Source organism: Phascolarctos cinereus, unplaced genomic scaffold (genome assembly GCF_003287225.1).
Source record: "Phascolarctos cinereus isolate Bilbo 61053 unplaced genomic scaffold, phaCin_HiC Scaffold_4;HRSCAF=312, whole genome shotgun sequence".
Lineage (NCBI taxonomy): Eukaryota > Metazoa > Chordata > Mammalia > Diprotodontia > Phascolarctidae > Phascolarctos > Phascolarctos cinereus.
In genome coordinates this window covers 697,759,618-697,775,521 of record NW_027555847.1, presented here as the reverse complement: position 1 = coordinate 697,775,521, position 15,904 = coordinate 697,759,618, and the positions used below count along the sequence as shown (strand labels likewise).

Below are 15,904 nucleotides of genomic sequence, written 5' to 3'. Positions count from 1 at the left end.
CAGTTTCCTCATCTGTAAAATAAGCTGGAGAAGAAAATGGCCAACCGCTCCAGGATCTCTGCCAAGAAAACCCCAAATGGAGTAACAAAGAATTGGACACAACTGAAAATGACTGAACAGCAAAATGATCCCCCAGTCCTTGGTTGAAGGGGCACTGAGCAAATTACGACAACTCGTATGCATTCTATTTTAGAGACACCAGAGTGAAGGAAGAAAAAAGGTAATTCTAAGAGAGAGATCTAGGCATTAAATGATCACGAGAACGCTTTCTGGTACAGTGACACGCTGAAGACATTGCATAGGACGATGACACGGCTTTAGATCTTTCCTTCAAGCATCTTACATTCAGCCCATGGCTACTCCCAGTCACGGCAGGCTCCTTGAAATGCTTAGCCCTTTAGGAGCCACCACAATTTCTACCTGCTTCAGGCCAAGCCACCTTAAAGTCTTCACAGGGTGGGGGAGGGAGGAAAAAAACAAAGACATTACTTCATTTCAAAACAGCTAAGGAGGAGAAAGAAGGAGGAAATTGATCCACTGATGATGGAACTCTGAAGATTCCAGGGAATGGAAGCAGTAGGCAGCTTTCCATCTGGAAGTGACTACCTTATTTCCATCGGATTCTTGCAACAGGTTCAAACAAACATGCCCAGCTGGGCAGTACTCAAAGGGTGAGGATTTCTCCATTCCTTGGCAAGCCCAGGAGGGAGGACTTAGGGGCCCAGGGATGGCTGCTGAGAAAACCTCTTTTGTCCCCTGGCTGAGTCAGTGGGGGCCGAGCAAGCTTAATCAAGGGGCCAGCTAGTTCCCTACTTTCTATCATGGGACTGAAAAGTCAAAAAACGTTATTTCACCCCCTTCCCCTTTTACTAAATGAGGAAAGAAAACCACAAGGTTTTAATAAGGAGTGTTTACCTCTGTTACCCCCATTAACAGGTGCTTCTAATCCAAGACATGTTTTTTATTACTGCCGAAAAACTATTTTTAAATGGCCATAACCTTCTTTAGAAGTCTCCCAGGGATAGGAAAAATTAAGCCAGAGTGGGCATGACAAGGAAACTCGGTATTTTATCTGACTCTGAGAGCCTGTTAGCTTCTCTACCCAGCATCTTTTGCCTTGTTTTGGCTCCCAAGACACATCGGGTTTGTAGCCAAACCCCTCCAAAGACCAGAAATTGAAGAGGATTTGACAGCCTGCCAATGAGAGGCAGCCTGCACTCACAGCCCTGCCAGGGGTGGAGGCAGGTGGGAAAAGCCCCATCTAGGGACAATGACTTTGCTCAGGGATCCCTCAGGGACTTATTGCTCTTTTTCATTCTGCTGTAGATTTACCATTCCAAAGAAGTTTAAGGTAAAAATTCCTTTCCACATCATTTCACGGTTGGGGGGATCTGGATTACAATAAAATGATGGGCGTACAAAGTAATGATTAGAAGCAAGTCTTCTACCTGCCTCTTCCACACCTTCTGGAAGACGTGACCTTGGGCAAGTGACCTCCATTTCCCCACCAGTAAAAGGAGGGAGTTGGAACTAGAACACAGGTGCACAGATTTAGAGCAGAAAGGGACCTCCCAAGTCCACCTAGTCCAATCCCATTATATAGACGAAGAAACTGAGGTCTGAAGGAGGGATCTGCCCAAGGTCATACGGGCAAAGTGACAGAGGAGGGGATTTTTGGCCCAGATCTTCTCTCTAAAGCCCCCTCCTGCAAAAACGCATTCACCAAGGACAAGAAACCAGACTCCTCAGGCTCACCCCCCACCCACCCCAGAGAAGAAATGGCTTTTCTAAAAAGTTTAAAAAGCCTTTAAAATTCCCAGCTTAATTTACAGGTTTGTGAAATGCCTGGAAGACCACAGGCATGGTGGGCTTTATCCCCTGGCTATTGGCTGTAAGCAAAACTGACCATTTCTTACAGGATTTTAGGGGCATTTGGGCCTTAATCCTGGATAAACTCTAGCCTAATGGAAAGATGGTTGTTTGCTTGTTGTTAGGGGAGTATGGGTCATTGGAAGGGGCCTGGGCATCCAGACATGTGATTTCATCATTTTCTGGCACTTCTAGTGTGGAAACCCCCTCCACTGATGCAGATGGGCAACTCCTTTGCAGCTTTAAAGATAGAATTACCGGCACAAGGGCATGGTGAATCGACTTGCCTGATATAGGTCAGAAGCAAGTCTTGAACCCGGGCCTCTCAGGCCCTCTATCCCTTACATCAGCTCTGGCTGCATAGAGCTAGGGAAAGCTCTGTGACAGTGAATGACTCTTACCCCTTCCCCTGGGTTCCACCATCCCCTCCTGCTGTAGGGGCCCTGGGTCAGAATGAGCCGGGAGGGGAGGAACAGTCCCGATTCACACACTTCGATGGCGCTTCAGGCCTTGAAAAGCTCTTTGTGGGTGAAGGGGAAGGAAAAACTCAGAAAGAAATCTGCGGGGCACCATTTTCCCTTTAAAAGTATCTGGAGGGGGACAGCTAGGTGGCCCAGTGGATAGAGCACTGGCCTTGGAGTCAGGAGGACCTAAGTTCAAATCCAGCCTCGGACACTTGACACTTACTAGCTATGTGACCCTGGGCAAGTCACTTAACCCCAACTGCCTTTCAAAAAAAAAAAAAAGTAAAAGTATCCGGAAAGAGACTACGGTCCGTGGAGGCCTACGGCAATTACAAGCGACAAATAGCCAAATCTGAAGGTTCCCCTGATGACTGCATACATCTGACTATGATCCCATTGTGGGGGAGTGGAATGGGTTCTGGCCTTCTAGACAGAAGAGACCTGGGTTCAAATCCTGACTGTAACCCTGGCTGCATGACCTTGGCCAAGCTGTTTAAACTCTCTGTGCCTCAGGGTCTCCATCTGAAAAATGAAGGGGGTTGAAATCGATGACTTCTATGGTCCCTTCCAGACCTAAACTTATCATCCTCCCAAGGGCGAGGCCAGTGCATCCGTCCCTCCACCCTGCTCCCCTCCAACACATGCCACAGGAGATGTATAACACTGGGCCAGATGGCTGTACTTCCTTGGGACCCCCACTGGCTGAGAAGACAATGAATTTTTTTTAGATTCCCCAAATCCAGAGGCTTGAAAATGATGACTCCACATACCTAGAAAGCAGCTAGGTGGCGCAGGGGATAGAGTGCCGGGCCTGGAGGCAGGAAGATTTGAATTCAAATCCAGCCTCCAGTACTTATTAGCAAATCACTTAACCTGTCTGCCTCAGTTTTCTCAACTGGAAAACAGAGATCATAATAGCACCTACCTCCCAACAGTCTGTCTCAGTGTCAGGAACAGAGGGAAGGAGAGAGTAAAGGTTTTAAATAGTGACTATCTCAGGGACAGGGAAGCCCTCCCCCCCAAACACCCCCACCTTGGAACCCCCTGAGTGCTAGTTTTCTTCAGCTGAGAAGTAAAGAAGAGGCAGCTAGGTAGCACCACAGTACTGGGAACACTGGGCGTAGAGTCAGGAAGACCTAAGTTCAAATCTGGCCTCAGACATTTCCTAGCTGGGTGACCCTGGGCAAGTCACTTAACCTGTTTCCTCATAACCATAATTCCAGAGGACTAATGATGAAACATGCTATCTACCTCCTAATGAGGGACTCAGAGGACAAACTGGGGATATGTAGATAGACAGACAGACAGATAAAATATACAGACAGATAAAATTAACTAGATATAGAGAGAGATAGAGGTAGATACAGACAAAACAGAGATAAAGATAGATATACCTATAGCTATAAATATACATATTTATATGTTTAGATGCATATGCATGTATTTACATATTTTTCTTTTAGATATGACAAATATAGACATTTGTTTTGCTCAAATATACATGTTTGTTAACAGGGGCTTTAGCCTTTCATTCTCAACAGTGGGGGTACAGGAGAGGGAGTTAAGGGGAAGAGGGATGGAAGGGAGAGAGGGCAAATTTTTGCTGATTGAAAAACATAAAATTTAATTTTAAAAAATAGAGGTAAAGGAAAGACTGAGTAACTAAGTGGTGAAGTAGACAGAGCACTGGACTGAAGTCAGGAAGATTCATATGCTTGAGTTCAAATCTGGCCTCAGACATTTACTAACTGGGTGACCCTGGGCTTTACCCTGTTTGTCTCAGTTTCCTCATCCGCAAAATGAGCTGGAGAAGGAAATGGCAAAGCACTCTGGTATCTTTGCCAAGAAAACCCCAAATGGGGTCATGAAGAGTCAGACAGGACTGAAAAAAGACTGAACAACAGAAAAAGGAGACAGTGATACTACTATTTGCCAACCTCACTAACTGAGGGGGCGCTTGACCCTCAGGCCCATGGAGACGGGGAGCCACGAAGGCAGAGCTCAGGCAACTTCAGGTGTGCCGATCACCACCTGTGTTACCTGTGGGCAAGTCACTCCCACTTGGTCCAAAGCCTTCTGTTGGGATGACTGACTGAGAAGTGTCATCACTTCATTAAGGTATCAGCCTAAAATGGCACAGGCAGAGGGTTAGACGAGACGGACACTAAGGACCATCCCAGCTGAAAAGTCTATGCACTCGAAGAGCAGAAAGCCTCACAGACCAGGACTGGGGGGCCACACAGCTGGGTTCCCCTGCTGATACTGATGCAAAGCAGCAGGAAAAAAGCCAAGAGGACTAGTCTGTGCCTCAGTTTCCTAGGGGGTTCCTTTAATGAGTGAGAAGCAGGAAGGCCCAGGTTGCCCCGTTTCCTCTGGGTCACTTCCATATTGACAAGGGGGATTTTGCTGCCTAGATGAACAGAAACTCTGGAGGAGGGAGGTGCTGACTGGGCCTGAGCTCAAGTGGACATCCCAGGCAACCTTCATTAAGAGACAGGGATAGGGAGGCTGGTCAGGACAACAGAGGGCACCTGAAGGTGACTCCTCCCACACAACTGCCCCCAGGAGCCTAATCCATTCCCTTCTGAGTGTCTGAAGCCAGAGCCCGAGGCCCTGCCCCAAGAAGAGAGAGAGAGAAAGAGGGCTCCTTACCCGCGTCCTGTCCTCTATCTCATGGATGCGTAGCTGCATGGGCACATTAAAGCTATGCAGGATGTTTCCACCAAACACCAGGGAGTCTACGGGCGTGTAGACAGCATGGATCCAGCCTAAAGGAGAGGGGGAGTGCAGTGAGCTCACACAGATTTAGAACAGGAAGGGGAGGGGTCTCCAAGGCCTCCTAGGAAAACCCTCTCATTTCCCAGAGGAGAGAACTGAGGCTCAGAGAATTTAAACCCAGGGCCACACAGCAAAGAAGCCGCCCGGATTGAGATTTGAACCTAGAGCTTCCTGACTCCACCTCTAGCCCCCACCCACTAAAGCAGCTATTCCCAACCTTTTTGTTCTCAAGACCCCTCCCACCCACTCCCAGGGCATGGGATCTCCAGTCAGGAAGACTTATCTTCTCAAGTTCAAATCCAGCCTCAGACACTTAATAGCTGTGTGACCCTGAGCAGATCACATAACTCTGTTTGCCTCAGTTTCCTCATCTATAAAATGAGTTGGAAAAGGAAATGGCAAAACCACTCCAGTATCTTTGCCAAGAAAACCATGAAGAGTCAGACATGACTGAAAAACAACTGTAAACACACACTCCCAAAGAGATTGTGTTTATGTGGGTCATATCCACCCGGTGTGCCAGAGCCAGCCCAAGAGAGAAGGATGTTAAATGTTCAGTGTGGGCATTTATACCTTGGAAGTCAGCAAATGCTACAAATCAGGGTTTAATATATGGTTCTGCTGATTGTTTAGACTTAAGAAAGTGATGGGGAAAATGATAATAATGGAAATTAAATTTAAAAGTGTGCTGGGGACACATTTTTCCCCCCAGAGGCAGTTGTTTGTTAAACATTAACCGCACAGATCTAGCTATCTATCAAGATTTACCATATCAGAAATTAAAACATCCTGATGTTGTCACAAAAATAATTTTAACTTGACAGGCCACCCTCTGAAAAGGTCCCCGAATGTCCAGGGGCCCTCACAGCGCATTCTGAACCACTGCGCTGGAGCAAACAGGAGGCTCCCTTTGATGCCCCCTGGTTGGCATGGAGATGTTCAGGTGAAGCAAAGAAAGACCGACTGAAGCAGGCGGAGAGACAGAGAAAGACAAAGAGGAACAAGAAAGAGGACTGAGACAGAAACAGGAGGGGGAGGGGTGGAGAGGGGAAGAGGGGAGGAGGGGGAGGGATGGAGAGGGAAGAGGGAGGAAGGGAGGGGAAAGAAGAAGGGAAGAAGGGGGGGGAGGAAGGAGGAGGAGAGGGTAGGGATGGAGCGGGGAAGGGGAGGAGGGGAGGGATGGAGAGGGGAAGGGGAGGAGAGGGAGGGGGAACGAGGAGGAGGGAGGAGAGGGAGAGATGGAAGGGAAAGGGGAGGGGGGGAAGAGGAGGGGAAAGGAAGGGGAGGGAGGGATGCGGAGGGGGAGGAAGAGAGAGGAAAGGAAGGGAGGGGGGAAGGGAGGAGGGAGGGATGGAGAGGGGAAGGGGAGGAGGGGAGGGATGGAGAGGGGAAGGGGGAGGAGGGGAGGGATGGAGAGGGGAAGGGGAAGAGAGGGGGGTAACGAGGAGGAGGGAGGGGAGGAGGGAGAGATGGAAGGGAAAGGGGGAGGGGGGAAGAGGAGGGGAAAGGAAGGGGAGGGGAAGGAGGGAGGGAGGGATGCAGAGGGGGAGGAAGAGGAGAGGAAAGGAAGGGGAGGGGGGAAGGGAGGAGGGAGGGATGGAGAGGGGAGGGAGAAGGGAGAGGAAGGGGAAGAGGGAAAGAGAGGGAAAGGGAAAGGAAAGGATGGAAGGAGAGGGGGAGGAAAGGGGAGGGGGAGGGATGGAAGGGGAAGGAGGCAGGAGGGGAAAGGAGTAGGAAGGGGGGAGGGAGAAGGATGGAGGGAGGAGAGTAGAAGGGGGAGAGAGAGGGAGAGGGAGAGAGGGGGAGAGGGAAAGAAGAGAGGAGAGAAGGAAAGAGGGAGAGAGATGATCCAGGCATTGTCTCTGGGAGGTAGAGAAAGAAAATCTACACACACACACACACACACACACACACACACACGCACGCACACGCACACACACGCATGCACACACATCCCACCCCAGAAAGGTACTGGCTCCGTCCCACACCACTGCTACTCTTCCTCAGTCCCAAGCCCCCCTCAAAGTCTCTCAGGCAGAGTTAGCGTCCCAAAAGCCAGGCCAGTTGGCAGGCCCCAGCCCTGGTCCAGCTCCCCTGCCCCATCAGCCTAAATGACAAGCACTTTTCTTATACACAAAGAGCCCAGGGAGGGCCCCAGACCCAGGGGAACACAGAGGGGAGACAGCGATGTGTCTGACATTCCTGGAAAATGGGAGCAGAGTTTCCTAAACATGCATGGTATTGAACAGCACAGCATCTGTCCAGCGCTTTGCAAACCGTCAAGTGCTCTACAAATGCAGGGACCATTACTGTCTGGATGCACACCCCCTATGGGCCAAGTGCACCCTCGATGATAACAATGACAATGACTGACACTGACCCAGCGCTCCAAAGTCTGCAAACCGCTTTACAGACCCAGCCTCATGGGAGCCCCTGGATGACCCCATGGTGGTATGTGCTTCCAGCACTATTGCCCCCCTTTTGTAGATGAGGAAACTGAGGCTCACAAAGGGGAATAACTTTGCCACAGACCTAGCTCCAGGAGGCAGGATTTGAACCTAGGCCCTGGACACTTGCCTCTAAATATCTACCTTGTGGGCCTCAGACACTTGGTGCTTACTAGCTTGTGTAACCCTAGGCAAGTTACTTAATTAACCCAGATTGGCTCACCAAAAAAAATAAAAAATGAAAAAAAAAAGGCAATAAATAAATATCTGTCTTGCCTTTAAGATTTGCTTTTCTTCTCCTTTCCAAGAGCTAAATCCTAGCCTGTCTTCTCAGTAACTACGGTTTTTGTTTCTCCCAAGGGGACTGGAAGCCTGAGTTATTCTTAGTAGCACTGTTAATACCATCCTCAGCACCACTGCTTCTAAACAGCGTTTCCTGATGTCCATGTCCCCGGCCACTGAGTCCCACTCGGAATAAGAGTTCTTGGGTTCTCTCTCTGTCTCTGACTCACCCAAGCTGACAGCGCCGACCAGGACGAAAAAAAGGTCTCTGCGGGCTTGGCCGAAGCGGCCAAGCCACCAGAGGACTCAGGGTCCAGAGGCCCCAGCTCTAAATGCTGGGCAATTAACTTCCCCCTCTCTGGGCCTCTGTTGCCCCTCTCCCCACCTGTAAAATGGGGACGATGATCCCCATGCAAACACACAACTGTGAGAGGAAAAACGGGCTCATCAGTGAATGAGGGACAAGACGTGTGACTTCATCGGTATGAGGACTTCCAGGTGAGGGAGCTCCGTCTACCGGTGCAGCTCCGCACCTTCCCTGCCTCGAGCAACGAGACCTGCCCGAGATCATACAGCTAGAACGTTTACCAGGTGAGACTTGAACCCAGGGTCTCCTGACTCCTGCTCCTACCCACCAACTCCAAGCTGCCTCTCAGAACAGGACATTTACAGAGCTTGGCTCCACTGGAGAACTGAGAAAATACACTTCCCTACCCCCTCTGGGGAGGCAATCACAACAATAATCATAATAATAACTAGTATTCATGTAGCACCTGCTATGTGCCAGGCACCGTGCTAAGTGCTTTACGAATACAAGTTCCTTTGAGCCTCACAACCACCTCAGGAGGTAGGTGCTGTTATTATCCCCATTTTACAGATGAGGAAACTGAGGCAGAAAGAGGTGGCGTGACTTGGTCAGGGTCACACACCTACTAAGCGCCTGAGGCTGGATTTGAACTTGGGTCTTCCTGACTCCAGGCTTAGCGCTTTGTGCACTATGGCGCCCCCTAGCTAGTTTCTTTACTGGAAGTTCCTTACACTGATGAAATCACTGGTCTGGGCAAAGATCAAAAAACCAAGAAGTGAAACAGACAAGGAAGTGGGAGGAGTCCTAGGGCCACAGATCTCAACCAGAAAGGTTCCTCAGAGGCCATGTCATAAGAGCATGGCCATACTTTACAGATGAGGAAACTGAGGCAAGAAAGCGGAAGTTACTTGTTCAAGGTCTCAAAGGTTAGGAAGTAGCAGATTTAAGATTCAAACCCTGGTCTTTTGGCCTTTGGAGTGTTTTTCACTGTATCATACTCAAAAGTGGAAAGATGGAGGGAGGGAGAGAAGAAGGAAGGAAAGAGAGAAAGAAAGAAAAAAGGAAGGGAGAGAGGAAGGAAGGAAGGAAGGAAGGAAGGAAGGAAGGAAGGAAGGAAGGAAGGAAGGAAGGAAGGAAGGAAGGAAGGAAAGGGGGAAGGAGGGAGGGATGGAAGGAGGGAGGGATGGAAGGGAAGAAGGGAGGGAGGGAGGGAGAGAGAAAGGAAGAGAAGGAGGGATGGGAGGGAAGGAACAATGCTGAAGAAGCCCATTCCAGGCTCCTGGCTTTCCTGGAACAATGCTGAAGAAGCCCATTCCAGGCTCCTGGCTTTCCTCCTCTCTCCCCCCACAAGCCCCAGCCTACAGAGCCTGGAATAGCCTGCCCAGCTCCATGGAGGCTCCCTAGCTGGGTTCCAATCCCTGAACCTGCCCTCCCCCAGTCCCTACCATCTGCTCCAATGTCTAAATGTTGTTGTCACTGGGACGAAACCCATAAGGTGACGTGAATAACGCCGAAGGTTTCCCGAGCCATTCACAAAAAGCCTTCCCCTGCCCCAGCATCTCATTACACCCAGGAGTGCCAGAGAACAGGTGTTTCAACACCGGCAGGCTGGTTACCGATTTCAGGAGGTTGGCAAATGCCTCCTGCTTCCGGACTGGGGCCATCATACATCTGGCAGCCAGAACCCCACGGCACCCTGAGGCAAACCGAGCCGGGAAAGACAGGAGGGGAACAGATGTCCCACACCAGCAGCTGGGGGGAGAGGGGATCCACCTAGAGCCAAGGCAGTGGGGAAAAAAGGGTCAGGACAGAGTGTGGGGTCACCTTCCTCATACCCCATAGGGAGCAGAAAATGGAGCAGGGAAGAAACTGCATGCCTGAGTCCCCTGGAGAAAAGATCATGATTCAGTGGAAAGGACGCTGGCTCTAGGGAGTCACAGGAGCCAAGTTCTAATCCACACTCTGATGCTTACTACCGGCGTGACCTTGGGCAAGTCACTTCTCTGGGCTTCAGTTTGCTCACCTGTAAAATGGCGGCTTTTGACGCACTTTCTAGGTCTACACTCTAGATGTAAGCTCTTAGGTCTTCAGGCAACAGATTATTGGCCCATTTTACACATGTGAAAACTGAGGTTCAAAGAGAGAAAGGAACTGAGTTGGTGCCTGACACAAATAAATGCTTTCTGACTGGATGGACAGATGGATGGATCAATGCAGAGAGGCAGAGAGGGACCGCGCCAAAGCCAGAACCCCAGCCTCCTGGACCAAGCACCCAGCACCCAGGGAGACCTTGGGGATCAAGAATAGGCAGCACTTTTTCTCATAAGAGATAAAATCACTGTAACATATTCAACGCCATGTGCCCGCGTCTCTGAGAGGTGAGGAGGGCTAGGCTTTATTCACCCCATTTTCCACATGGAGACACAGAGGGCCAGGGTGGTGAACTTCCGCTGGCCTCCAGAGGGCACATGCCAACAATCCCAGGGTCCAGATCTATGTCCATGGCGGGCACAGACACTGGGCAGGATGCCAAGAGGATCGTTACAGGTCTCCCCAGGTCTCCAGGTCCACTCCCTTCCGACTGAGGAGCAGACTCAAACCCTCTTCCGTCTCCCCTTATCTGCAGCCTTTCTATGGCACGAAAATCAACAGTTCCTTGGGTCCCTGCCCATCTGGCATCTGACCCACTGCAAAACTCAAGCCAGTTTGCCCTGGTCCTGGCTTTCTCTGGCAGAGAAACGCGCCTCTCTGTGCTCCTTCCGCAACATCGCTTCTAACCTGGACATGGCTTATCACCCAAATGCAGCTCCCCCCAGCCTCTATACCTGTACCTTGACCCAAAGCAAGGGGGGTTGGGGGAAGCATGCCCACTCTGCCTAATGACCAGAAAGAGGAAGTGCCAATATTTGTTCTAACTCAGGAAAAGGGAGGAAGATCAAAGCTTGTCTGCTCCAGGCCACAGAATCACAGAATACTGGAAGAATCCTGAAATCAGAAAACATCAGAGCAGGGAAGGTGCTTAGAATTAGAAGCGGAACGTTAGGACACGGAGTGTCAGAACATAGGAGGGGCCTTAGAACACAGAATGTCAGGGCTGGGGGAGGGCCATTAGAACAGTGTCAGAACTGGGAGGGGCCTGAGAACAGGTAATATAGAGCTGAGAGGGTCCTTAGAATACAGAATATCAGGGATGGGAGGAGCCTGAGAACAGAGAATGTTAGAGTTGGGAGGAATAAATAAATAAATAAATGACTGAAGGACTGGATAGATAGATAGATAGATAGATAGATAGATAGATAGATAGATAGATAGATAGATAGATAGACAGACAGACAGACAGACAGATAGATAAGTAGAGCTGGGAGGGGCCTGAGAACAGAGAATGTCAGAGCTGGGAGGCTCTTTAGAACACAGAATGTCAGAGCTAGGACGGGCCTGAGAACAGAGATTGTTAGAGCTGGGAGGGTCCTTAGAATACAGAATTTCAGGGATGGGAAGGGCCTGAGAATAGAGAATGTTAGAGTTGGGAGGAAAAACAAACAAACAAATAAATAAATGACTAAATGACTAGATAGATAGATAGATAGATAGATAGATAGATAGATAAAGTAGAGCTGCAAGGGGCCTGAGAACAGGAAATATCAGAGCTGGGAGGATCCTTAGAACACAGAATGTCAGAGATGGGAGGGGCCTGACAACAGAGAATGTCACAGCTGGAAGGCTCCTTAGAACAGGGAATATCAGAGTTAGGAAGGACTTTAGAACATGAAATGTCAGAGCTGGGAGGCTCCTTAGAACACAGAATGTCAGAGCTAGGAAAGTCCTTAGAACAGAGTTAGGAAGGACTTTAGAACATGAAATGTCAGAGCGGGGAGGTCCCTTAGAACATTACAGCTTGGAAGAACCTTAGAGATCATTTAATCCAGCTTCCCCTGTTTTACAGGAGGACCTTAAAAGAGAGAGAAGATGCCATTTGCCCAAGAACATTTAACAACCCTGGCAGGGCCACACCTAAAAGTGGGCTTTCTGAGCACCCCCAGGAACTGCCCTTTCACAGACATCTAGTGTCAGATACTTGAAGAATATCGGTCCCAGAACGACCTTTAGAATCTACCACCAGGGGACAACAGATGGTTTGAACTCCCCCACTGGGAGGCCCCTTCCTTATGGCTTGGGCCCTGGCCCCAGAAGCCCCTCCTCATCCCCTCAATAGCCTTCAACGACCAACCAGGCCTCAGGACCAAGCTGGGTGACCACCCATCACTACTCATCAAAGTGGTGACAGAGAGTAAGACTTCACTACTACACCATGTAACACAATGCTATCAACATTCCCTGAAAGTCAGCCTGAGCCCCAGGCACCAACCTGACCATCTAAATGCCCCCCAGCCATAGCTCAGACAAGCTGCGCAGTGACCCACAGCCAGCCCAGGGACTGTTGGAAACCCAACCCTCTACCTCTTGAGCCACAGTCTCAGAACTGGAAAGGCCCTTTGGAGGCCCCCATTCCAACCTCCTTCTCTATGCAGAAATCCCCTCGATATCATCCCGGCAGGTTATCCGACCTCCCTCTGCTTAACTACCTCTAATGACACGGGGCTCACTGTCAACAGGGCAAGCCCATTCCAAGTAGAGCTACTGGACAGCACTTAATGAGAAGACTTCTCAACACTGAACTGAATTCTGCCCAGACAGAACTTCAAGGCCAAGCAGAGCAAATCTATATAGACCCCCTCTTCCACGTGGCGGTCCTTGAGGTCCAAGTGGTATACTGGGTTTCAATTAGCTTTCAAACACAAACTATTTGAAATTATACTTATGTAAACTATGACGATTCTATAAAAATACTTATTCCAGCCCCGTGTGAATCTGAATAATGCGACCACTTCACGGGCTCATAATTCATACCAGGAGTGGGGAACCTGGGGCCTCGAGGCCATACGAGGCCTTCCCAGTCCTCAAGCAAGGCCTTCAGACTGAATCCAAACTTCCCAGAACAAATATCCTTGGTAAAAGGATTTGCTCTGGAAAACCTGGACTCAGTCAAGAGGCCACACCCAAGGACCTGGGAGGCCTGCAGGTTCCCCAGCCCTGATTCATACCAACAAGGACATGGTTGTCATATGTTTGGAACAGTGAGGTGATGCCTCTGTGACTGTAAGACAGTTCTATCCTCTCTTCTAGGAAATGAAGAAAGGGTTAAAAATCCTAACTCTGAGACTTAACCATGTGACCTTAGACCAGTCCCTGAACCCTGGGTCCCATCCCCTCTGTTGTAGAAGAGGGGAGGAGATTAGAGGATCTCTAAGCTCCCAAACCCTCTGATAGTGCCCACTGCTCTATGCCCCCTCCTCTCCTCCCTTCACTATGACCTTAGGACACCCAGAGGCAGTCACCCCCTCTTAGAATGGGCACATCAGGACTTAGGGCCGGTGCTAAGCCAGAGGCTGAAGGTGCTAGTCTCTGCCCCACAAACCTCTTATCTTCTGTGAGAAGACAATAAGGTCACAGATTAAAAAAAAAATACAAGATCTATAGGGAAAAAAGAGATAGGGCCGGTGAGGGTAATGCAAAATTAGGAAGGCCTGAGGCCTGCTTCTCACACACACCAAGACACAGGACTGATCAGTAGTGTGAGAGGAAGCTGCCACACTGGGAGTCGTGTCTGTCCTGTTCCCCCCACCCCCAACCTTCCTGCTCCTCTCCATACCACCCCCTGGGGCTGACTTCTCTTAATTATGCCTAAGGTCCCTTTAATAGCCACTACTGACTCATACAGTGCTCAGGTCTTATCACATGAATTACTCGTTAAGACGCGTCTTTCCCATCCTATATCTGTACAGATGGTATGATTGGGTTTGTTTTTTTAATGTTTCTTGTCACTAAACTCCATCGTATTCCACAGAAGGAAGCTGCCTCACATTGTCCTTCCACAATCCCCCTCATCTTTGCTTCCAGACTGCCCTGGGACAGCTCTTGACACTCTCCTCAGTCTGGGGTCCCAACTACAGAGCAGCCTACCTTGTGGACCATAGCATCTTCATGGGCTCTGACCAAGTCAGGACCATTCGGCCTGCCCTGGTCCACTTGTCATAACAGAAATCGAGGGATGGAAGGGACCAATCCTTTCTATTTTAAGAAAGGGAAACTGAGGGAGACTGGAGAAGGGAAATGATATGCACAGTCACACGAGTGGCAAAGACGGGGTTTAAACCCTGATCCTACTGCGGCCTCACCACCTCCCAGCGCCGAGTCAGACCAGGCTCCAGGAGAAGAGTAAAAGGGGAAGCTAGGTGGTACAGAGGACAGAGCACCGGCCCTGAAGTTAGGAGGACCTGAGTTCAAATCCAGCCTCAGACCAAACACTTGACACTTACTAGCGGTGTGACCCTGGGCAAGTCACTTAACCCAAACTGCCTAAAAAAAAAAGAAAGAAAAGAATAAAAGGGAAACAGAATCCCCACCCCTGAAAAAAAGACCCACATCCGACAGAAAGCCCTCCTAGACAAAAGGGGGTCCCAAAGGCATGAGCAGTATATTAAGTGATGTTCATCCAGGACCCTCCAAGAAAGTAAGTCTAAGAAGCTGCGCTATTCTAAGAGACGCACCTCTCCAGCAAGTAACCAGGAGAGGCAGCCAGTGGGCCAAGAGGTCATTTCAATTTTTTTCCCCTTTTTTCCTTTTTTTTTTACGCAATTTGGGTTAAGTGACTTGCCCAGGGTCACACAGCTAGTAGGTGTCAAGTGTTTGGTCTGAGCCAAGAGGTCATTCCAAAGGAAGGAGATGGCCAGCACAGAAGCGTCGGCCTCAGCTCCCAAGACGCCGCCGGCACTTACCGGAGGGGATAAAGAACGTGTAGCCCTGGGTCAGCTCAATTCTTTGGCACTGCTGGACTCGGTCTCCCAGGAAGATGTCACTCTGCTTCCCTGAGAGCACCCACTCTTCATAGAGTTCCAAATTGTGCAAGGTGGGGGGGATCAGCCAGAAGATCTGAGAAAAGAAACCGAATCCATCACAGCCCTGCCTGACCCAAAGCTGGGGCCTCCCACCATCTCCACTTTCCAGGGCGTGGACACGGGTGGAGATTTGGGTGGAAGAGACTGGGATCTGCTTGGAAAGGAGTGACCCAAGCTAGGTAGCTGCCTGTAGTAGCCGGTTGTGCTGAAAGACCTGGGTTCAAATCCCACCTTGGCACCAACTCACCAAGTCTCAGTGTCCCCAGCTGCAAATGAAGCCCTCTGTCATCCTATGACCCATATATGACACTCCATGAATTCTCCCATGGGCCCTCTAAAGGGCTATGGCAGCTGGCACTGATGGTGCAGGAAGACCCGAGTTCAAATCTAGCCTGTGACAATTCCTAAAGGTGTGAACCTGGGTGAGTCATTGTCTGCCTCAGTTTCCTCATCTGTAAAACAGGGATAATAATACCACCTACCTCCCAGGCTTATTGTGAAGATCAACTGATATAATATTTGTAAGTGCTTGGCACACAGAAGGCACTTAATAAACGTTTATTTCCTTTCTCCCAACTCTAAATCTACAATCCTTAATAGAAGGGACCATTTGCTTTTGCCTTTTTATCCCTAGCACAGTGGCAGGCACATAGCAGGTGATTAAAAATGATTGTTGGGGCAGCTAGGTGGCGCCGTGGAGAGAGCACCAGCCCTGGAGTCAGGAGGTCCTGAGTTTAAATCTGGTCTCAGACCAGACACTTGACACTTACTAGCTATGTGACCCTGTACAAGTCACTTAAC

General features: G+C 49.7%; 1 protein-coding gene across 1 annotated transcript in view; it reads right to left on the bottom strand.

Annotated features, from left to right (window-relative positions):
* Window positions 1–15,904, bottom strand: part of KDM2B (lysine demethylase 2B) — a 137,692-nt gene that overhangs the window by 69,416 nt on the left and 52,372 nt on the right. Inside the window, exons 8-9 of the mRNA XM_078154287.1 lie at window positions 14,984–15,137; window positions 4,986–5,101 (exon numbers count right to left, since the gene is read on the bottom strand). Of these exons, the coding sequence (XP_078010413.1) occupies window positions 4,986–5,101; window positions 14,984–15,137 (270 nt within the window). The remainder of the gene's footprint in view (window positions 1–4,985; window positions 5,102–14,983; window positions 15,138–15,904) is intronic.